The sequence below is a fragment of the Cucumis sativus genome, chromosome 1 (genome assembly GCF_000004075.3).
Source record: "Cucumis sativus cultivar 9930 chromosome 1, Cucumber_9930_V3, whole genome shotgun sequence".
Classification (NCBI taxonomy): domain Eukaryota; kingdom Viridiplantae; phylum Streptophyta; class Magnoliopsida; order Cucurbitales; family Cucurbitaceae; genus Cucumis; species Cucumis sativus.
This window is the reverse complement of record NC_026655.2, coordinates 20538669-20563624: the sequence shown is the minus strand read 5'-3', so window position 1 is coordinate 20563624 and position 24956 is coordinate 20538669. Positions and strand designations below refer to the sequence as shown.

Below are 24956 nucleotides of genomic sequence, written 5' to 3'. Positions count from 1 at the left end.
CCCGAAGGAAACATCTCTCGTCCTACAAGTGATCGCAAGTGCACACTCCATAAACATATATGTGATACATAGGTACACCCCTAATCGTGCGAGTGATTCCATCGAAACACCACTAGTTGTGCAAATGACCCCGTATATATAGTATAATTGTTCCCTAACCGTGCATGTGATTCATATGTACGCCCCTAATCATGCAAGTGGTCCCGTAGGAACACTCCTAGTCATGTGAGTGATCCCATAAACAAGCATAAACACGTATACTTATGCATTTAAGTCCTATTTATAAACTCACGTAATAAAAATAATATTTATCATTATTATTTCCATTTGATTTACAATTCCTTAAATATACACAATTTTAGGGATAAACATATATATTTATTTAAATCCTTATTTCATAGCCTAATTAAATCCATTATTTTTTCCATCCAATCAAATCAATCATCTCCTATCATTAATTATGTTATTTTCTAACAATTTACAATTATATCCTATCATATAATTATCTTTTTACTTTTTCATATTAGTTATTTATACAAAACCAAATAATCAATATCACATTTCACCAAAATCTTTTCATTAACCAAATCTTCTCCCATAAATTAATTATTTTAAAATTTCATAAATTTGATCGTGAATGATCTTAATTCAATATTTCAATTTTAACTTCAAACCTTAAAGATAACTCCCAAATAATTTAAAATAATCAATAAAAGATCCATAAAAATTTGGAATGTTACATTTTTCTTAGTAATGATATCCAATACCTAATTATCAATTTTCTTTTTAAATAAATCTTATTCATTCTCTTTCCTCATTTACCCAATCATATCAACCTCTCTACTTGATCAATATTTATCTTTTCTTAAAATAATTAGTTATCTTTCATAATAATTAATTGTCCACAAATAAAATTATCTTTATCATTTTCTATAATAATTATATATATATACAATTAACCATAGTTCTACCAACACCAAAATCCACTAATTAATTAAATACTCATTCAAACGAATATTCAATAAATTCTAATTTCAATATAACAAAACGATTCTCTTTCAAATAACTCAAAATAACACTCAATAAACTCAAACATAATTAAATTAAATTTATCTAAATTTTGAAACGTTATAGATGGAGTGGTTGAAATCGAACATAAACTTACCTAGACGACAAAAGAAATATTTAAATAAAACGTGACAACAGGGTGAAGTTGACGAAGATTAATGTGTGGAATAAGTTTGGAGTGAGCAGGTGAACTACAAGGCTATTGCCTTACAACGCCCCGCACGACACCATAGTTCACCACGATGATACAAGAAAAAGGCCAAAATTGGCTTGTTCTTTCCTCAAATAATGCTATGAACTTCAATTTTGCATCATATCAACATCACATCAAATTTATTCTATCCTTAAATTGTTGGAGGCCTCCCAGACAAATAAAAACATAAAATCATGGAATGATCCTAAATTAAGTGAGATAAAATAACACATTTTCAATCCTATCAACGTCAAGATGACTATAAATTGTTTCTTTTCTTTTCTTTAAGGTTTCAACATATTAAAGAATGAAGAAATTGGGAGTTGCACTCGGTTTTGAAACACCTAAATCGTGTCTTCCTAAACTCACATATGCCCAACCACAAAAGTACCGTCAACTGCTCATGCTAGTTGTCACACGTCAATCTATGTCATATAACTACGACTTTTATTATTTGTTATTTGTAGAATATGAGATGAAATTTTATTTTATATTTGACATGTCACTCGAACTATTAGAAAAATAGTGAAGGGGACATATTGAAAATTTTGCAATTATAATTTGAAAAATAATAGTAACAACTAGTTATCTAGCTAAGACATAATTATTTTAAGCTGGCAAGAAAGTAAAATAAGATTGTGGTTTTCTCGAGAATTCAACATTATGTACTACAAATTAATTTTTTTAAATAATTTAAAGAACTTATAACGTATCCTTAAAAGTGGCTTAAGGAGAGAATCATTTTTGGACAATTCTATCCCTTGCCAAATTCTAAATTTACAATACCAACCAAATTTAATTGATTTTTTTATTTATGATTATTTAATTTATAATTATCATTAACCATTTATAATCTTTTCAAATTCTCACATTCACTCTTAATTTATTATATAAGAGATCAAAATGTTAGAATATGAAAAGTTATCTCTTCATTTCTATAATTTAATTTTCAAAATTTGATAAATATATATTAACTATAAGATTTCAAAAGGTTTTGTAACTTTTATCTTCTACCATGAAATAAAGAACTCTCTTCGGTCTCTTTTTCTAAACATTTGAACTCTCTTCTACTTAATTAGGTTTGTTTTCTTAGGTCTTTTTACTCACTATGTTTTGTTTAGTCTATTACTTCATTTATATTGATATATATTTTTGTATCGTAATTGTAATAGGTTAATACTTTAGAATTTAAAGAAAGACTTGAAGAACACATGTAAGGGTACATAAAATTGAAATGATGTCAATTGTGAAATCCAAACTCAAGAATTCTAAGCTCTTTTTCTATATATATAATTATTATACAGCAATAAGTGATTTGATTTAGTGTTTTGAGTTAAGTGTATAGAGATTATTTCTTATTATGTATTTTGCTTTTTTAATTAAATTGAAAAATTCTTTAAAATTTTTAATTTGCAGTACCAAGATATATGATTGTAGTCTTGATTTTTCGACAAAGTAAGAATCTTGTTTTTACATTCTTACCATCTTAAAATTAAAAAACTATGTCTTAAACAAATTTTAGATTTTATTTAAACTATTATATGGTTACTAATACATTGTGCTAAATTTGCAAGTTTGATGACTAACATTCTAATAGAAGATTTGAAACCTTTTCAAAATACTTGGAATTTCATTTCAAAGGGAGTTAAAAGATATAAATGAAGAAGTTTTAGAGGTGTTGAAAGTTATTGTAATTAAAACGACAACCATACATTCCATATTTATTTATTGTTTATAATTTAATAAATTAACTTGAAATGTTATTGGATTACTGTAATAGTTTTTCTCACTCTTTTACTCTATTAATAATCAATACATACAAAATCCAAACTTTAGTTTTAAAAAACTTATAAGTTGTCCCTTTTGATGCACACTATTGATTTCACAACATTGTAAGTTAGACTTAAATTTGAGTTTGTGTAATTTATTAGTTTAATTTTATAGAATTTTTCCTCACTCTTTTAGTCTATTCATAATCAATACATATATACAATGCCTATTAACAAAGACTCAATCACAAACAGTACAGTATAGACAATAATTATAGGTTGCAGTTGCACTTCATAAAATGATCTCAATAAAAACAACGACAAAACTTTGGTTAAATTCAAATGTTGAAAATTTAATCCAAAAAAATCAGCTTTTCTTTTATAAATGTTTTATTTTCTAACCCAACCCAAAACAAAGCAACCGAACAAAGAACTAGAAGACTTGAAAGACATATTTAGCCACAATAATAGTGGCAGTAACATTCCATGTTGAATGACATGGATTGTGCCCGTAGATCATCGTATCTTCTTCGTTGCCTACCGCCCACAACCAATAGGTGACAAACTAGGAGTTGAAACAGAAACTAAATTTGTTAGAAATGTGTTAATAAACTAAATTTCGAACCCTGCTTTTTCCTATATGTTTTATATGAATTTGTAAAACTAAACTTCAAAGTTTGGTTACTTTGTAACATCACTTTTATTCAGGAAACGACGCCTAGACATTACCGGATTGCAATTGTAAAACAACGGTTAAGGCATATACTCTCGAGCTTGGCTGAGAATCCAACTTTGAATCCAGGGTCGAAGTAAACATGCAGAATACATCCACCATTTTGTCAACAGATAAATGGCCCATAAAACAGGAAGGTAAGCAAAGCAAGAGAGAAAGAGGATGAAAGAAATGGCAACCATCATAGAGCTGTCAGAGGAAGCGTCATACACAACACAAACTTGGTATTGCAAAATATTCCTATTTCCTTCAAACCCCCCCAGAATAAGCCATCACCTATCCAACACTGATGCATATCATACAACAAAACAATTCCATCGTGTGTGAAACGTGATCGACAACAACGAGCATCAACCCTGAAACTTCCAAAACATGTAGCCAATTAGCCATCCCTTCGATGGTTGGTTGATTCTCTGTCTGGAATCATCTATCGACTAGTCTCCCCGACTGGAGTTTGTGGCTGCCAGTGTGTAAGAAATTACTTAGTTTAATGAACAATATACAAGTTAGAAAACTGAAGAATACATGACAATGGCCATATTGAACTAACAGACCTTGTAAAATACTCATACAAGTTCAAAAGAGACAATAGCACATTCATGACAAAGACTAGTGACGGTTTGTTTAGAACACAGTTCATTCTGGACCAACTCATTCAACAGTTTAATGATGGCCATGTCACATGAACAAGATTTCGGTACAAGGAAGCAAAAAGGAAAGTAAATGATGCCAAACAAAATCAAAAGACCGAAGCTAGGATGTTGCAAATTAATGTTAAATGCAAAGGCCATTTTTCATAGTTTATGTCATGTTTGTTAGTTGGATTGGTGCTTACCCGAGCAGCAGCTTCTGCTAGAAACTGCACAAACTCTGCCTTCTTTTTTTCGAAGTTGAGCTTCAAGGTATCTAGCAGCACCTGTTCTCTCCTCATATCTTCAAGCATTTTTTCCTCTTTCCATTTCATTTCTTTCATTTGTCTTTCAGATTCCATGTACTGGTCAGGTAGGCTTAAATCTATTGAGGTCTTGGAAAAGGTCACCTTCGTGTCGCCCCTAACATGTTTAGCAGGCATAAAAGTAAATATACCATAAACAGAGAAACCCAAGTGCTTGGACAAGGACCACGTCCCCCCAGGTAGAGATTTGAATCCATAACTGACTAATCATTGAGATTGTCAAGATGTGCTTCGTACCTATTGCCAAGACAAAACAATCCACTCCTCTTGATAATCCCGCCATCCAAAGAAAGCGCTCCGTCGGTTATAAAGGGAACAGCTTGCAACATTTCTGTCCTAGTTTTATAGATTTGCAGGCAGAAAAATAGAGAATAAAATAGAGTCTCTCTAAGACCATATCCACTAGCTGTGAGAAAAAACAAGTGTGTTCTGTCTATGTCAATCATATTAACAGCATAACCAAGAAAACCGGCTGGACAGTCTCCATTAGGCAATCTTGGCTTTGGAATATGAAGCCTTCTTTGCGGATCATTGGCCACAAATTCACCAGAATATGATCTGCACAGGCAAAAGAAACCAAAAGAGTGTGTTGAGTTCTCAGTAAGAGAAGAGTTCCACAATATTTATGTGCTAGAATGTCCAAATAACCGCCCCATGTCAGAAAGAAAGAAATGAATACCTTAACGTTTCGAGAGAGATGACATTGAATCGTCCCTCTAAAGTTTTCCCGAGTGAAGTGCCAAATCCATGAAGCCCGGATGTTTCATTTATGCATCCTTCCGTGTCATACTTTTCCAGAGATTTGACTCCATTGTAAGTCTTGCAGACAATAGCCAACATGGTCTCTGTTCCTAGGTACTCTGATAAAAGGCTGCAATCCAAACCAGAAACCAAAAAAGAAAGAACATATAGATCAAAGTATAGAATGGTCACATTCTTTGTTAACTATCTTCAAATATGAGTTATTCTCCTAAATAACACTAAAATACCCAATATCCATCTCTTGTTAAACGGTCTATATCTACAAATCTATTGCTAAGAACAAACCACATCCTTGTGTTATGAAACACCTATCTTTAAGCTCAAATTCAACTTGTGACCTTACTAGATGATAGTGGCAAAATGTTAGTAACAAAATGAAGGTTATACAACTGCAGAACAGGTGGTTCGTGCAAAGTTTTTAAATTTGGCCCCTATAGTTTGGTTAAGTCTCGTGTAACGCGGTTGTTAATAATTTACTTGGACATGGTATACTAAGTACTGAATATTAGAGCTCATTGTCTCACTACCACATCCAAAAGCACGTGCCAAAATTGTAATTTCTAGTAATGATGGACAATTTGAGAGATTTTACCAAGACGACGAGACAAGTAATGAATACTTCCAATACCCTTTCAAACAAAAACCATAAACTAAAACGATAACATACCCTAAAATGAATTACCTAGTATGTTCAAATCTAATGTTTGCCTCTACATTCAAGGACAGTAGATGATCCCACCCCCAAGGCTAATGGCATTGTCATCAACCTTCACTTTCAAAGAAAAAAAAATTATGCATGAAGTTTTTATTGGTCCCGCCTCGAACATACTATTAATGTACCAGGTAAAATCTCTAAGTTAATTTCTCTACTCTTTACGTTTTCTAATTTCTTTGTCTGTCGGTTTCAAAACAATGCATGTCAGTGAAAATTAACATGAGACTAGATGATTACTTAAAAGATGAGAAGCAAAAGAGACCTGCTAAGGTTTTTGTCCTCCACATGTCCTAGCTCAGCAACAACACCAAGCACATCATCACTCAATGTAGGATCAGAAGCCAGCATCTTTGGATTAGTTTTTGAGTGGCACAAGATGCTAGCAGCAGTATTTTCCTGTTGTAATATCTCTTTCTGATATGATGCCTTATCTTCACTTTGAGTATCGGAACCATCCTTGTTCTCAATCTTAGGTGTATTAGAAGCATGATGCTTATCTAATATAACTGCAATAGAAACTTATCTAAGTAATGGAAATGACATAAAAATGTCTTGAAGATCTACTTGTTCAAGAAGGAGAAAAAAACAAAATACCCTGTAGATCAATGATGGAATCAACTAATTTGTCTTTCAAAGTCTTCAGAAACCTTATGTTGTCTTCATGCACCTGTATTTTCATCCCCATTGTTTGCAAATCATCTTGAAGTTTCTACATAGAACAAAATGAACACAAACAACTTTATTAACTCCTCTCATTAAACTCATAATCTAACGAACATGTTAAAGTACCTTGGAATGAAGATTAATTTGATCTTCATGAGAGAGCGCAACATCTTGCATTTCATCTTTAGGTACTTTATCATTGTCAAACTCATCCAGTTTCATCATAAAAGAATACATATCTGAAAATAAGAAGAGAGTGTTGAGAGAAAGCAAAGTTCTGTTTCTTCTTCTTCAAGAAGATTCTTTGTCTTGGTTGCAAAACCCCGCAAAAAAAACTCTTTCCAGGTTTGGTTTAACTTTTAAGTTGTAAAATACTGCAAATCATCAAAGTTTTTCTTCTTTCCTACAACAAAAGATTAAGGTTGAATGAAAAAGAGAGAGAAGAACCTGAGGTGGGTTTGTTGAGTAATCTCTCGGTATGTGTTGTGTGTTGTAAAATCCAAGGCAATGGAAATGAAAATGAAAATTTACATATTTTTCTTTTGAGAAAAATATATCGAAAACAAACCCACCTGTCAACTATTCTCTTCACTTCCTTTTTTGAAACGTCGTCAATGTCCTTTTTCCTTGGGGTTGGCGAAATAAATTGCTCACAAATACATCTATATTTGAAACACACATGAACACTTAATACACTCAAATATTCTACCAAATATATACAAAATAAGAGAGTAATTAGATTGAGAAGTATGGGTTCAATAACTCAAGCATACTTTCTAATATAAATGGTTTGTTTTTATGTACTTATTTTCATTTTAAAAACTTTTTTATTTAACAATGCCACATACTTTTTTTAAAAGAAACTAAGCTTCCTACTTCAACTTCTCTTTAAGAGATGTCAATAAGTATCATTCAAATAATTATTTTATTTTTGGAAATGCCACAAAAAAAGAAGAAGAAGAAGAGACGTATTCACTATATTACCCAAAAGGCCACATTTTTTTTTTGTACAAAGTGAAAATGGATTCAGTAACCAAACAATTGATAATGCACTTTTGGTGCTATTGATTTTGGTAAGTTTCCATTTTAGAGTACATTTGAAAACATCTATTTTAAAGTCAATCTAAAATTATATATATAAAAAAAAGCTCGAAGATAAATGCATATTAAATAATAAATGAAAAAGTTAGATTTAGTTAAAACTTTGTTTGCGTTCAAATTACTTACACCAATTAATGACGTAGTTTCAAGATGCTCTAATTTTAACTCTGGAACTGTAATTTTAACTTTGGAATTTGAGCTTTGTAGAGGTTACAGTCAGTTCTATATTTTTTATTAATTCTTTTAATAAAAAAATCTATCTTAATCTAACAATTTTTTTATTGTTATTCAAATAAAAATAAAAATGCAACCAAATGATAATTATGGATTTATTTGGTTTCTTAGTTTTAGATTTTTTTATTTTTTTTGTTGCACTCCCAATGTTTTGTAGCTTTTCTTTAATTAAAATGACAACCACAAAAGTATTTATTAATTTAAAACGATTAGGAAGTAAACTTTTAAATTTAATTTAATAGTAGTGAAAATGAATTATTCATTATAGTATTTTAATTGTTTTATAATCATTCATACAAAAAAAAAAAAAAAAAAAAAAAGAGTTTTTATGAAAAATTAGGGTTAGAAAGTACAAATGTTGAAACCTAAAATCTTCTAAATTGAAACAAAATTTAGATGTGAAAAGTATAACCATTAAGGTTTTAAAACTTAAAAGAACTAAATTATATGAGAACTTGGTATTTCATGTAGCAAAAGTATCAAATTGGTTATTGCTCTTAAATCATAGCATATGTTAAATAATCAAATGGCATAAATCATTGACATCAAAGTATTTCAATGTGACAAAATAGAACTTTGCAAAAAAAAGAAAAAAAAGAAAAAGAAAAAAGAAGGTATCAAATGGTATTCTATTTTCTAATGCATTAGTATTTCTCTAATCAATGTGTGCTTAGGTTAAAAATAAATTTGGCCCATCCTCTTGTTTGATTTAATAGCCAAGTCGCCTATGTTTCATCCTTATTATTCTTAGTATAATAATTCTTGTTCATGTTCGGCTCCTTATAAGGAAATTTTGAGTGGATAACTCACGTTGCTTAATCATCATTCATCATTAGAAAGTTTGATGTTTGAGATGAAGAGTTGTTTAATTGTAAGTTAGGAAACCTCAATTTAGTGTGTGAGTTAGATTACAAACTCAAGAGTATATAATAGCTAGGGTGAAGTTTTTTTTGTAACATAAAATTGTGTGATTCTATGGTAGTTAATTATTTTTATTTACTTAACTTTTTATTATCTCTTCAATTGATTGCTTATTTTCTCATATTATTTACATGTTAGATAAACAAGTTTCATACAAACAACAAAATTAAATAACAATATACTTTCACATTAGGGAATATAGTAGTGTATTTTATCGCTAGGGACATATATAGAGGTGCTAATCTAAGCATGTCTTCGGAACGACGCTAAATAGCTATTAGAGATGTGAAAACTACAACCTTATTTATACTAATTAAAATATTAAATGAAAAGACACACCATTTAATTTTATGCTCTTTCAACTACTATGATAAATGAAAATACATAACACATTAAATTAAATAAATACATAATTCCTTAGAAATGTGAATGAATCTAAAGGATGATTGTTGGATGTCCAAATAACTTGAACTCTTCAATTTCATTTGATTCAATTCTAATTTCTTGATTCGTATCACAACTCCCTCTAACTTGTTGCATTATTAATATTATATATACATTGTATCGTAGGGGTCAAACCCTAAAGTAAGAATGTGATATGTAATCCAATGGAGTTGTTCACAGCTCAAAGATAGGAGATGTGACTGTTTTATATGATAGAATGGAAGAACCAAACAATTTATATAATTTCCTCTCATCATTAGCATTATTTTTGGAGAGCACATTAGACAACACCATTAACTTTTATAGAAATAAGCCGATTCATTCATGGCACGAAAAAATAAGGTTGCCCCACACGATATGATTCAAAATTAGTATAGCTATAACTAACTTGTTTATGGATTCGATAGATAATTGCGTTTTTCGAACCTCTTTTTATGATCTATTTAAGAGTGATTCAAAATTATAGTTTTTTTTTTTTTTTCAAAGTTTTAATATTGTGTTTTTATTGGTTCATGAAGAGAACTTTCACTTTAATAAGCCTTTAAGAATAGTAAGGATGATACTGTCAGGTCCCAGGGGATGTAAGGGAATGTCGGAGATTCGAATTCCAAATCTTGGTCCCAATCTTAGGCCTAGGACGTTACATGAACATAAACGAAGCATGTACCATGCCTAAACTACACAACCCTGAACCAAGCAAGGACATGTTTATCTCATACTCATTCCCATTCCAATTTCCTCCCATCCAAATGACCCAAAATAAGTTGTGTTTGAGAATTTAAAAATATTATAAATAGTTAATGATAATTTTATTTTTTATATTAATTAAATAATCATAAATAAAAAAATCAATTCTAAAAACAAACAACTCATAATTAAAAAATCTATGTATGTGTGGTCTTTTTTTCCTTTTATGTTTTGTTTGGAACCTGTCCATTTTTAGGGATTTCAATCCATAATGAATTTTAAATGAATTTCGTTGTTAGTTATAGCATGAAAGCGGTGGTGGATCCAGAAATTTTACATAGGGGAGACATCAGACACTATATAATAAATACACTAAAAATGTTAAAAAAAATATCTCAACATTTCACTCATGCTCCAATAACATTCACTATATTTGTATACAAAAAAAAAAAAAAAAAGAATAATACCTTTTTCATTGAATATTGTTGAGGGAGTGGAAGTTTGGATTATCGATTTTGTTGCACTTTTTAAAAAAGTTTTGTTAGATAACAAACAGAGCTAGAAAATAAGTTAGGGTTATATCTTAGATGAGTTTTTTTTCTAGTTTTAAAAAATTATTTTACTTTTAGGAAATCAAATTATCTTCATTTTAAGAAATCATTGAAATTTGGGAAGAAATTTGATATTATTTTTTTTTAGAAAATCATTAAAATTAGAAAGAAAATTGATATTTGAGGAAAAAAATTATTGATATTTGAGGAAAAAAATTATTGATATTTGGAACAAAGACTATTTCGTAAAAATAATTGTAGAAGATGAGATTTAAACTCAGGGGCACAACCACTGAAGCAAAATATAGGCAATATGAAGCTAAATTTAATATATATTATAATCTAATACTTCAAAATTAATATTAAAATACAAAATCTGATAATGTGAGGGGTACGTGTCCCCTGACTCCTTAATAAAACATCACTTACATGAAAGAGATTGATTTTAAAATTCAAAATGATTTCAAATTCTGTTTTTAACTTTATTGACCAAAATGGTCAAATTTTCCAGGATTTCATAGGACTTCGAAGTAAATTCCATAATTGATCTCGTTATCTTCTAATTTTTCATTAACACATTCATAGACAAAAGCCTATACTAGTAAAAATACCATTGTCTCAAAATTTTCTCTTTTCAAACAAAATAAATAATTTTCTTCAACATTCTCGAATCCAAACTGAACGATTCATTTTTTGAAAATTTATTTATTTATTTTTAAAAAAATTTAATTAAAGTTTATCTTAAAAGATAATAGTGTAAATTTAAGATTGGTAGATGGTAGAGTATTCTAAAAAATATGGTTATTTGTGTAATCAACATTTGAAGATAGTATGATATGATCATGATATTTTCCTTTTTGGCACTCACCCAATTTTAAGTTTAATTTAAAGAAATGGATCATTTTTAAGTTTTGTTAAAAGAACACGACCTGTATTTGGCCATTTGAAAGTTTAAATACCTAAATACAAAAAGCGTGAAAGTAGGAATGTAAATAATATTTTAACTTTTCAGTTATTATAAGGTATTTAATTAAAATTATCAATCAATGTATCATTTAATCAACGGTTTTTTTTTAAAAAAAATATAATAAACTGACAAAATATTTACACAATAATTTTGAAAAAGAAAAAAAATCCAAGAATGAAAATACAAAAAATACTTCAATCAACACGAAATTAATTGACCACTACTACAATGCTTTTTTGATAATTTTGACACTTTTTATCCTGGCGCACCATTTTATGGGCATAATCGTGTTTATTTCGACGAAATTTTAATTCGTCGGTAAAGTTTTAGAAATTAATACAATTTTTATACAAATTTATGTCGATGCAAGATTTGTACATATGACAACGTAAACAACGTCGACCTAAATTTTAAAGAAGAAAAACCGATACATTTTTATACATATTTATGTTGATGCAAAAAGTGTACCTATGGCGATGCAAACAACGTCGGCCTAGGTTTTGAAAAAGGAAAACCAATACAACACATTTTTTTACATATTTATGCCAATAAAAATTTATACATATGTCGATGCAAACAACGTTGGCATAAATTTTAAAAACAAAAGAATTCATACATTTTTTACATATATATATCAATAATATATTTATGCATATGATCATGCAAAAAAGGGTGTATAAAAATTTTGGAAAAAAAACCATATATCTTTTATATATTTACAAAATTAATATAAAAAAAAAAAAAGAAATTGCATAGGATAGTATTTTGAAAATACGATATAGAAAGTATAGCACATTGTTTAAGAATTTTGTAAATATGGCAAAATTTTCACTTCTCCATCTTAAATTTGATATTATTCCTAAACTACCATTCAATAGCTTATTTCTCTTCTTCTTTTTAATGTCTTACTCATTATTTATTTATGATTCCACTTTTTAAGACCATAATTATTTGTTTATTCTTATACTAGAAAAGTTCTTTATTCTTTCTAATCTTAATTTTAAAATATCAATAGTACAATAGTTGTAATATGAATAATATAATGGTTGTTGATTGAAGTAATCTAACTTCATTTGTGATTTTTTTTTACTTTCTTCGAGGTGTAAAGTTGAAGTTGATTTCAAATGATTTTGTTTTATTTTTTTACATTAATTTTTTGGTTTTACTCTATTTCAGTTTCGTATGTCAATGTTGTGATATACTAATATTATATGTATTACTTGGTTAATATATTTACTACGTAATTTTTATTTTTTTCAAATTTTATGCAGTTCATTAGAATATTATTAAGTATATGAATGATGTAACTCAATGTATCATTATCAAGTATATCAACAATATATTGTTAAAGCATATCAGTAAAGTGAATCATTATCAAATATATGAATCGAGTTTACAAATGTATATCAATAGTATATCAAGTGTATATCAAGTGTATATCAAGTGTATATCAATAGTATATCAAGTGTATATCAATTGTATATCAAGTGTATATCAATAGTATATCAAGTGTATATCAATTGTATATCAAGTGTATATCAATAGTATATCAAGTGTATAAGTAGGACTTCAAGCATATTAACTGCATTTAATCAATCAATTGTATAAGTGAATAATATTAAATGTATATGCAGTTTATTAGGTGTATCAAACATATATTAGTATGTTTCGATATCGAGTGTATCAAAGAGTATCAGGTGCATCAAGTGTATCAATCAAATGTATCAAGTGTATCAATGGGTGTATTAGGTGTATCAATCGTATATTAATAACGAGGGCATTTGTGACATTTTACCTTTTGATGTGTGGGCTGGACTTCGTTTTTGCCATTTTCACAAATAATAAAATGTGTGCGCTATGGACTTAATTATTACAACTTATTTGACCATTTTTGCAAGTGCCCCTAACCATAATTTTAATTTTATAATTTTTCCCCTCATCCCACAAATCCCCACTACTACCCCACGATTTTCCCCCTTTCTCCAACACTGTCGCCACTACCCCTTCTCCTCACTTACACAATTTTCCTTCTTTCTCCCACAGTCATCGGCCGCCGGACTCCTCCCTTCTCCAACCGTCGTCAACTTCACTACAAAAATTCAGATCAATCGCGATGTCACAAACAACGTCAACAAAAGGTACGTCGACGTTGATTACCTTTCGTCGGCGCACGCAACCCCACGTCGAAAAACGCCTCTTTTCGCGATGTTTAAGAACCACACCTCGCAAAAAGTGTAAAATTAAGTTTGATGAGTCAACTTTCTGCAACATGTGGTAGGGTGACGTAGTAGAAAGTAATAATTTTGATTTAATTTTTGACTTTCTGTGACGTTGAATTGCCAAACGTCGCGGAAAGTCGTATAGGAAACAACAAGTTTCACCTTTCCGCTACATCTCCTGCCACACGTTCCAGAAAATTGAATATGAAACGACACATTTTAATTTTTCGCGACAAATGACAGGCGATGTCGTTAAAAGTGAAAACAATAAATTCAATGTTTCAACTTTCCACGACGTGATCACCATGCCACACGTTGTGGAAAGTTGACTCATTAAATTTAATGGGATAACTTTCTGCGACGTGTGAAATGGTGAAGCCGCAGAAAGTGGAAACATTGAATTTATTATTTTCACTTTTTGCAACGTGTGGTACGTTGATGTTGCGGAAAGGGAAAATAATAAATCAATATTTTCACTTTCCGCGGTGCGTGAGTGGTTAACGTCGTGGAAAGTTGAACATTTCTGCCACGTGTGTACTACTAACTTTGCAAAACCTCCATTTCCCTGACGTTTTCAATTACGTCGAAAAAATTCTAGCCCATTTTAACATAGAACCAATTAATGTGTGATTGGTCACCCAAAATTTTTTTTAAAAAAAATGGTCTACTTAAATGAATGAGATTTAAGTTCAGAAGTTAGTTGTGTGTAGAAAGGTGTTAACACCCTACAACACCCCTAAAATGAAAATAAAACCTAAGCATGAATGAATAATTATGAGACATAAGAGTCATTCGAAAAATGAAGTTTACATTTTTGTTTCAAAAGATATTTTTTTATTTATTCACCTAAAAAATATTCAAATACCAACTTTGATATTTTAATCGGTGTTTAATAGATATTTTATCTATCTAAAAATTAATAAATTCATAAAAAAACACTATTAAGTCTTATTTAAAATATGAAATTGTTTATAAATTTAAAGTCAATTTATTAATTAAATTCAAATGAAATTATTTTATGTATTTGTGGAATTTAAATTATAAAACTCATAAAAAAAATTTCTCCAATTTGAATTTTTATATTCAAATTGGAAAATAAATAATAGTAATGACAAAATAGTGTAAAATTTGAAAAATAAACCGGCTGTAAAATAATTATATAAGTTGTGAAATAAATAAAGTAATAGGGTGAGATAAACTAATATAGTGAGATTGAGATAAAATAATATAGTGGCCTAAAATAAATATAAAGATAAAATAAATACAGATATATTATAAGAAAATAAAAACAAAATAAAGTAGGATGCAAAATAGAGCTAAATGCAAATAAATAATAAATGATGTTAAATAATAAATAACTCATGCTATGCCAAATAAATAATGGCTATAGTATGCTAATCCAACATGCCAAATAAATAAGGGAGCATGGTAAAACATGATGCAAAATAATAACATGCCAAGTATTAATCCATGATACAAAATAAATAAGGTAGCTTGCTAAAGCATTATGCAAAAACAAAGCACCATGTAATAAGCAAAAAAATAATAATAACATGCCAAATAAATAATGTGTGATACCAAATAAATAAAGCAGGTAAGTTGCCAAGGTAAGATGCGAAGATGATGAACATGTCAAATAAATAAAATAAAGTATTATTTGTAGGAGGCCAAATAAAATAAAGCATCATCATATTTAAATAAAATAAAGCAGCGTGTCAAATGGATGCCAAATAATTCAATACGGTGAACCATGAATTTAAAAACACACTAAATTTCAAGCAGCAATAATTAAATTGGCCTAAATAAAACAAAAAGCTTACATAGCAAACCCGTCATGCTTAAATCCAATAAAATTGAAACCACACTTGATTTGGAGAAAATGTTTGTTTTTCAATCTTCTCACATCCACCCAAATGACAAACATATGAAAAGGCAAATTATGGTAAAAAGTGTACTATTATCGTGAAAAAATCTCTCATTTCTTTTTTTATAGGGCAAAGTTGATGTTTTATTTTTAGATAAGTGTAAAAGGGAAAAACAAAAATAGTGGGAGAGTGGTGACGAATGAAAAAAGCCAAAAATAGTGGAATGATTGATAAAATACATGGAGAAAAAAAGCTTATTTATTTATTTAAATTTGTCGTTGTTTTTATTTTTTTTAATAAATTTAAAATTCAAATTCAAATCTTTTATAAAAATAAAATAAACATAAATAAATATGAAAAATGAATCGTCAATTTTTTAAATTGTAAAAGGAGCAAATTTAAAAGTGAATAATCATTTAATAGCTTTCTAATAACTTTTTAATATTCGTTTGATATCATTAATTACCTGTCATATTTGTCATATTCGCAATATGTAAATATGCAAAAAAAAATTAATATTAGAGACGGTTTCTTTTCTAAATGTTTTTGTCATTCCATTTTTCTTTAACTAATAATCTTGTAATTGTTTAATTTTTAGAACTTAAAAAAGGGGTCAATTAATTTGAGTCCATATTGTTTAAGATTTGTACTAATTTTATAGTTAATTTATGATAATAGGGTTATATTTTAAATTAATTAATCTTCAAACTCCTACTTGTATACAAATAATAATAATGTCCACCAAAAAATAATGTGCATGCAAACATAGACAATAATAACCCCATATCAGAATACAAAACTATAGACCTCTCCTCTCCAAATGGAACCCACTGCTTTTATTGCTAACCTACATTTATCAATTCACTTGTGTGTTTCAATAGAATTGAGGTACATGATTACGTGACATCAATCTTCATTGCTTATAAAATTGTAATATAGTATTTCCTACCAAATACATCTCAAAGATGAAGAAATAGCAAGACACAAAGAAGCAGCCCCTCATCCTCCTCCAGGCTCCATGTCCATGGCCTCCAAACCCTCTGGAGAACACATTCTCCACAGATTGAAGGCTTTAGCAGAACATTTCCGCACAAGCAATTCTTCTCAATCTCTGCCCTCGCTGCCACCAACTCCGGCAGCAGCTCAACTCACCAACCGTGCTGCTGTTCTCATCTGCCTCTTCCTAACCGACATTGGCGAGCTCCGCGTCATTCTCACAAAGCGAGCCTCTACGCTTTCTTCCCACTCTGGTAAGTCTCAATCCCAAACCCTAATATTCATGTTTGTGAATTTGAAATTCGTTTTGAAGGGGGCAATAGATTAGCACGACGATTCCATAATTGACATTCAGGGTGCAGGGGACGTTGCACTCCCCGGCGGAAAAAGGGATGTGAGTGACGCCGATGATGTTGCGACGGCATTGAGGGAGGCAGAAGAGGAAATTGGATTAACCCCTTCTCTTGTTAACATCATCACTGTTCTTCAACCATTTGTTAATAAGGTTTACATGTCTTTTTGTTTTCAATATTGAGTTTAGATTCTGTTTGTCCATGTAGCTTATTCACTGTACAATCTGTACTTTGTCTTGGTGAACAAGGATATATAAAAGCTTGTTGTCGTCAGAACTTCTTTGTTAATACATCAAAACTAGGCTAACACTTAGATAACAAAACAAGGGAACTCATAGGTGTAATTATATTGGTGTTCATAAAATTACTTTTCAAAAGCTAAGGCCACATTTGGTTACCATTTGGTTGTTTTAGTTTTTGGAATTAAACCTGTAAACACCTCTTTCACTTCCAAGTTTTTGGGTTTGTTATCTCATTTTTACCAATTATTCAAAACATCAAGTCAAATTCATTATTGCCGTTGGAATTTGACTAATAATTCAACTTTTGTACTTTTGGAATTTGACTCAAAATTCAACTTTCATACTTTTGGAATTTGACTAAGAATTCAACTTTTGTACTTACGAAAGATGCAAAGAGAAAATATGCTTCTTTGAAAAACTAAAAACCAAAAATGAAATGGTTACCCTACCAGATTTAAATGGTTATCAAATAGACCCTACAAAAAACTTTCCTCTCTCCAGTTTATCGATAGATTCACATTCCCATCCAGTATTCATTTAACATTGTCCGGGGAACTTTTGAACTTGGCTTATTAGATTAACCAGGAATTGCTTTTAAACCATATTTTGCATTTTGCTGCTAATTGGAACCCTTTTTGGTGGTTGTTGTCTCGTGTAATTTATGAATTTCCCACCATTTCACATATGATGTGTATTCTCTGTGCAGAAGGGTATGACTGTAGTTCCTGTCCTTGGCCTATTATCTAGCAAGGAAGCATTCAATCCAACTCCAAATGCTGCTGAAGTAGATGCAGTATTTGATGTTCCCTTGGAAATGTTCCTTAAGGTTCGTCATATTTTTTGATGTTAACTCTGATTAAATTAAATTACACAGAATGGTTGTGATTGTTGTTTCATTCTGTATTAGTCTCACACTTCGAAGTTGCCACAGGATGAGAAAAGAAGAGCAGAGGAGAAGGAATGGATGGGATATAATTATCTACTACACTTTTTTGACTACGAATGTGAGAACGAAAAGTATGTGATCTGGGCTCTGACTGCTGGTATCTTGATCAAGGCAGCTTCCTTAGTGTTCGAGCGGCCACCTGCCTTTCTGGAGCGGCCACCCAGATTCTGGAGTGCTTCTGCTAATAGCAGCAAAACTTCATATGCGCAGCAGTGAAGGTATTTTTTGTATGCCTGTTGTCATTTTGTAGGGAGGAGAAAAATATTATGCTAAGATTGAGCAACTATTAATGCATCTTGAGCCATAAAACTGTAATTCTTCACTTTTAGCTGTAGCTAATTACAGCATTTAGCTAGCAGGTCAATTTCTGTGTTAAAAAATGGTGTTCCATATTGTTCGATTGCTTAATGCTTACATTGTAATTCGATAAGGTTATGTATAGGATTTAGTTGCTGAAATCCTATACATAACTATAAATCCTATACAGCATTTACGAACAGGGTTTCTCTATTAGTTAGTGTTGGCTCTTTCTCGAGACAGCACTGCAGAAACTTATTTCTTCTAAGCTATGCATCCAGAGTATGATGTACTTCCAGTTATGACTTAAATATATAGTTTAGTTTTAATGTTGAACTTTTTTTTTTTAATCTTTTTGATAAGGAGGATATATATTAATTTTAAAATCTTTTTGAAAAAGTTGTTATATAGCGGGCCTTTTTACTATATATTAAAGAAAAGTAACAATTTTAATTAGTTAGATTTTTTAATTTGTGAAAAAACCTTATAGCTTCTTGTACTAGGAGGTCAAATTTCTTTGAAGAGGATTTTTCCTTTCTAATGAAAGGACCAAATTTTGGGTGTTATATTTACAACCTTAAAACATTTATTTCAACTCCATTTATGTAGTACAATTGTTGGATTTAGTGGAATTTGAAACACTACTTTGGGTGTCATTTTAAACTATACTCTGGTCTCCTTTTAACTTTATTACTAAATTTTTTTAATTTCAACGTTGCATCCTAAAAATTAATGAGAAATTATATCATATGACAAACGTTCGGAGGATGAAAAGAGTTATGAGAAAAAAGATTATGAATAATCCTAGGATTATTATAATAATCTATAATCTTAGTGTTATGATAATATGTGTTTGGGGTTGGGTTGGTAATATGTGTTTGGGGGAAAGAATATGAATTATAATGTTATGGTAATATGTGTTTGGGGAAAGAATTATTATTGTTGTAGTATTATGATAATATGCGTTTGGATCCAGTTATGAGTGTAGTATTATGATAAGATGAAGTAGAAAAATTTGTAGAGTTATTTAACCCTATTCTCCAATTTTGCAAACCCTTGGTCCAAAGAAAGTTTAGGCTAAAACCCTTCCCTAATTTTCCTAAATTCTCACACCTCGGAGTGTATGGGCATGGAAAAGATTAAGGGGAAGAGTTATCATAACCCTTCCTCAACCACTTCAATCCTATTTTAACCCTTTATTATTTATAATTAACTCATTTAAATTTAAATATTATTTATTCTATTTTTTTCTCATTTATAATTTATATAATTTTTACCGTAAGAGTTTTGTTGATTTTAATCTTTTTATTTAAAAAACATAACTTGTTTTTAAACTTAAGAATTTGGTACAACTAGGTGAAGTTAAAGTTTTCATTTTTTCTTTTTAGTCTTGAATTAGGTAATTTATTATGATTAGGCCGCTTGACTTGTTTTTTTTTTTGTTTTATCCAGTATCACAAAAACTAGAACGATTTGGTAAATTAAATATATAAAATTAATAATTTACTCGTGCATAACGATTATGTAAAAAAGATTGAAAATAGACGATTTAATAAGAAATTTTGAGACCAATCACAAATTGCCACATCATTTATTAAGTTAAGGATGAATAAATGATTAGTTGAACCAATTTGTGTATTACATTTAAAATATCAATTAAAAAACAAAAATATAATTTATTCACACGTAACGAATATTAAAAAAGATTGAAAATGAACGTCGTATTTGAAGAAATTACTGAAAATTGTTTTACGAAAACAGTGATGGTTTGTAAACTGAATATATATAATTGGAGTATGGAGTTAGAATACGATTTTTTTTTTTAAAAAATAATTAATTAGTACAAAAGGTTGAAAATAGACATCATATTTAAGAAAACTAATAGAATTTGTTTTACGAAAATACTAGGCTTTGATAAATTAAATATATGAATATTTTTGTATTGGATTTAGAATATGAATTTTAAAAATTAATAATAAATAATAATTTTCATAATCATTCCCACGTAATCTTTCCCACATAATCTTTTCCCCAAACAAATATTATCATAACACTAGCTACCAATAATAAACTTTTCCCCCAACACATATTATCATAACATATGATTATCATAATCATTTTTTTCCCTAACTTTTTCCCTCTCCCAAATGCACCATTGAAAAAAAAAAATAGCACGTAACACCTATTTTTTTGCATATTGCGAACATGATAAAATTAGTAATATCAAACGGTTATAAAAGTGTTATCATCTTTTAAATTTGCTACTTTTAGAATTTAGAAAATGTAGTAACATAGACCCTCCCATTGCATGATAATAAATATTAAAATATTTGTTGACATTCGTAAGTATTTGGAGCACTTATTTACGTGTACCTTGTCTAATCTTTCATGGAATAATTATTTTGTGTTACCTTCTAACATTTGGGTATCATAAAAATTCATAAGATATCTTAAATTTTACGTAAGTGACGATTGAAACCGCCATAACTCTTTATCAAATTCATACCAATTATTAATTTATGATTAAGTCAATACATGATTACAGTTTAAATATTTAAATGAAATTAAAAATCCTCGAACCATCAACTACGTACCAAGTTGCAAAAAGAAGAAAAAACAACAGCAAAAGCAAAAGCAAAGTAGAAAGAAAAAAAATAAATCTGAGTTGGGTCTGCTTATAAAATCAAATCATGTAATGTTTTAAAACTACATCTATATTTAACATTGTCCATGTTACACGCACGTAAAATGATATAAATCTATAAATAGTTGAAAACTATATCATTAAATGATTAGTTGAACCAAAAGTGTGCATTAACTTTAATTGGAGTTGTGTATCCATTTTGCACCAGTTAGTATGAGTTTTGTTGTAGTTCCACGATTGAAAGAACTCCACCTGAAGACAAGCAACCTGGACAAGATCATCTCTATACATCAACAAATATATTTTATTCTTCTTCAACGTTTTGACGAGAATCTGTAAACAAGATTTATATTAACTATATCTTTTCAAAGGACAAGAATATTTAAAATAATTAGTTTGAATTCTATTCTATAATAATATCTATAAATTTTAGGAAAAGCAAAAAAAAAAAAAACAATATATTTCTCTCTCCATATGCCCAACACTATATAGGGAGAAGCAAAGCCTTGAATTCGTTACCTCTTCCCAGAACTCTCCTTTTTCATATTGCATTTCCATTTTCAATCTAAGTTTGAACAAAGAAAAAATCACATGGCCAGTTTTAGTTTCTGTTTTATGATTTTGCTCCTACTCTTTTCATCTTCAACAGTGGAAGCTCGTAATTTCGTTGCTCCAAAAAAGTCCCAATATCATACAAAGTTACTAATCCCAACGATATTCTCCCTCAACAGAATCACCAGACTCTTCGAAATTTGGGTCAAGCCGAGTTCAAACCAGATTAAAATAAACCGATCTCGAATCGCCAATGAAATATCACGACTGGGGAATGAATACGCGAAGAAATTTGGTTATAAACCAACCCGACTCAGCCCAGGCGGCCCCGACCCGTACCATCATTAGCAACGATCTGATTCAGGGGTGTTTTTCGGTCAGTTGAAGAAAGAACAGCCCCTGGCCCCAAAACACACTTCATTTGAAAATTGGTCATTTCCATTTCTAGATTCATTTGATTCAAGAAATACCGAAAATGCCAATGTGCAGTCATTGCCAAAGCATCAAGATTCAGAGAAGCATTTGGATTCATTTATAGCTGTTTCTTGTTTGGGCCAAGAGAATGGACGACATCATATCAAATGATCTCCAAGGAACGAGCTAAGAAGGTGATCCAGCTTCGATTTTGATCCCCATCAGTCGAAGCTAATGGTTCAACATGATATAGGAATTCCAAGCTTTGATTTCGATACCATAGTAACAAACAAAGTGTAGCCTAAAATGCACTTAATCACATATTCCCCTCTTCTTTTATCATACACATGAAAAATAAAGTAAACTTTTAAAGATCATATTGTTAGGTGACAATATTTTGTAGGATGTAGCATGGCAAGCTTGTTACTAGTTATCAGTGTTTACTATTTAAATACTATATCTTGGTGTTCGCACTTTTAAATTTTCGTCTTTCATGTTCATTTTCATCCCTATATAATTCCAATTTTGTTAATTTGAGTGCCTATATACTTCAAAATATATATTCTTTCATTTGGTTCACTCTCAATATTGATTCATCTTGGAGTATGAAGTTTTAAAAAGTAATATTTTGGTACCTTAAAAATGAAAAAGGGAAGGAATTGAAGAAATAAACTAATAGTATTTAATTTAAATAATGTTAAGAATAATAAGTGTAAAGCATTATATAATGGTTGGTATGTAGTTTAGTTTGATTTAAAAGGGTGTGGTAAGAGAAAGAATCCAATGAGCGGAGAAAGAGAAGGAAAAGAAAAGGAGAAGGAAGAAGACAAGCCAAAGGGAATTGTAATGCATAGAAAAAATATGAAGTTGGGAGGTGATAAGATAAAGAGCACTAGAAAGTTAATTAAGAAAGAAATAATTAATGGGTTGTGTTAATATTAAATTGTTGTAATTTGGAAAGTGGAATTATTGGGTTATAATTACACGAATCGCCTCAGTTATGACATATTAAGAGATTATTGGGAGGAGGGGGTTCCAGATTTGTATATCTAACTATAACCCATATATGTATAATCCCACCCACATTATCCCTTCCTTTTCCCTTTCTCGCCTACCCTTTTCCATCTTCTTTATTCTTATTAACATTGTCATGAGAAGGCCAACTTTGGATTAGTCCTGGAAAAGGAGCCATCCATTAAGAAAAAAAACCCATGAATTGTGTCCTTCTGTGTAATATTTTCATTGATTTTCAATAATTATGTTTTACAGCAGACAGATATATAGGATTGATTTATGCACCAAAGATTATTCTATTGTAGTGTGTGTATGTGTGTATATATAATCGGTGGGGTGTCCACTTTATTCTGCGGGGGTGAAAACCGCCCAGTCTAAAATATTTAAAAGTTGTAAAAAAGAAGCATAGAATATAAGGATGATTCTGTTATTTTTACATTATCTGAAGTATGGGTATGGTTGTGAGATGCAATAAATTATTAAAGTCAATTCGTCAAACTAATTTTAATAAAAATGGCAGCGGCCGGCTGCCTGCTAAACCAATAAACATATAGCAGTTGACCCATTCATTTTCCTTTTTCAATACACTCAAGGGATCTCAATAGGAATGGATTTATTAAGCAGCCCGAGATATGTCTCTCTCATATTATGGAGTTTTGTAATTTAATAGTAAATTTGAACCATCAAATTACAATATATATTATTTAATACTTTATTTTTACTTAATTTTACTTAATTCTGATTTTGGGTAAGGGTTTTGGTCCAATTTCAAAATCACCTCCAAATATCATAAAGAAGAAAATTTGATTTTTCTTCTTAAATTTTGATGATTATTTTAAAAAAATATATAATTTGTTTTTCTAAAAGAAATATAATTTTTCATTTAAAAAAAACTATATAAAAATCTAACTTATTCGCTGGTGTCCTCATTTGTTATCTAATAAATGTTTAGAAAAAAATGCAACAAAATCAATGACCAAACTTTCATTCTCTCAACAATATTTTAAGAAAAAGTTATTTTTTTCTTTTTTATGCAATTTTTAAATTCACATATTTACATTACAAAAAATCATGCTGAAATTTTCGGTCTTGCTTTAATAAATCTTTAAATCGACACAATTACTAGTTTTATGGTTTAGATTGATACAAGCTTCAAAGTTCAGGAGTATAAATTGATATTGCACTAAAATTTCTTAAAAACTTTCTATATGACAACTTGTGATTTGTTTTTATTGACGACCTACATAAAGATGGTTATGTGATAACGAGTCACCGAATGTTTTTTTTATATATTATTTAATTTTTACGTACATGTGATGACAGTGAAATACATCAATTGGATACACACCATGACACTGTTCACTTAAACAAAACAAAACAAACTTTTTATGTGTGTTGGTATGGTTGATATTAAATATTATTTTAGAAAAGGGAAAATAACAAATGGTTTAGCCTAAAATATTGGAAAATGGGTTTGGAAAAGGCTGTGGCCATCAATAGCAATGGAGGAAAAAGCTATGAATCTTAAGGTTATCATATCACGTTCTAAACCACTATTTCCACTAAATTAATTTCTTTTTTTTTTTTATGTTTACTTTTTTCTTTTTGCTTTTTATTTTTAAAGCATTATTTATTTATTTATTATTATTGT

The 24956-nt window shown here is 29.7% G+C and overlaps 2 protein-coding genes across 2 annotated transcripts; one reads left to right on the top strand and one right to left on the bottom strand.

Moving 5' to 3' along the window:
• Nucleotides 1-3926: 3926 nt before the first annotated feature.
• On the bottom strand, nucleotides 3927-7458 carry LOC101207120 (protein DEFECTIVE IN MERISTEM SILENCING 3). The gene is made up of 8 exons (XM_011650204.2): nucleotides 7306-7458; nucleotides 6985-7097; nucleotides 6790-6904; nucleotides 6458-6701; nucleotides 5398-5589; nucleotides 4956-5276; nucleotides 4599-4815; nucleotides 3927-4223 (listed from the first exon to the last, which is right to left on the bottom strand). The coding sequence occupies exons 2-8, from the start codon at nucleotides 7093-7095 to the stop codon at nucleotides 4191-4193; spliced, it is 1233 nt and encodes a 410-aa protein (XP_011648506.2). The 5' UTR covers nucleotides 7096-7097; nucleotides 7306-7458; the 3' UTR covers nucleotides 3927-4190.
• A 9285-nt stretch (nucleotides 7459-16743) lies between these two features.
• On the top strand, nucleotides 16744-18979 carry LOC101207364 (nudix hydrolase 11). Its single transcript, XM_004149014.3, has 4 exons — nucleotides 16744-17097; nucleotides 17206-17348; nucleotides 18145-18264; nucleotides 18370-18979. Exons 1-4 carry the CDS (start codon nucleotides 16866-16868, stop codon nucleotides 18598-18600), a joined length of 726 nt encoding a protein of 241 aa, XP_004149062.2. The 5' UTR covers nucleotides 16744-16865; the 3' UTR covers nucleotides 18601-18979.
• The last annotated feature ends 5977 nt before the right edge of the window (nucleotides 18980-24956 follow it).

Bases quoted from the DNA above. Each gene is read 5' to 3' on its own strand.
- LOC101207120 (XM_011650204.2), bottom strand. From the start codon at position 7,095: ATGTATTCTTTTATGATGAAACTGGATGAGTTTGACAATGATAAAGTA. The intron at 6,905-6,984 runs GTACTTTAACAT...TGTTCTATGTAG, and splicing joins AAATTAATCTTCATTCCAAG to AAACTTCAAGATGATTTGCA. The intron at 6,702-6,789 runs GTATTTTGTTTT...TTTCTATTGCAG, and splicing joins TTCCATCATTGATCTACAGG to TTATATTAGATAAGCATCAT.
- LOC101207364 (XM_004149014.3), top strand. From the start codon at position 16,866: ATGTCCATGGCCTCCAAACCCTCTGGAGAACACATTCTCCACAGATTG. The intron at 17,098-17,205 runs GTAAGTCTCAAT...TTCAGGGTGCAG, and splicing joins TACGCTTTCTTCCCACTCTG to GGGACGTTGCACTCCCCGGC. The intron at 17,349-18,144 runs GTTTACATGTCT...TTCTCTGTGCAG, and splicing joins TTCAACCATTTGTTAATAAG to AAGGGTATGACTGTAGTTCC.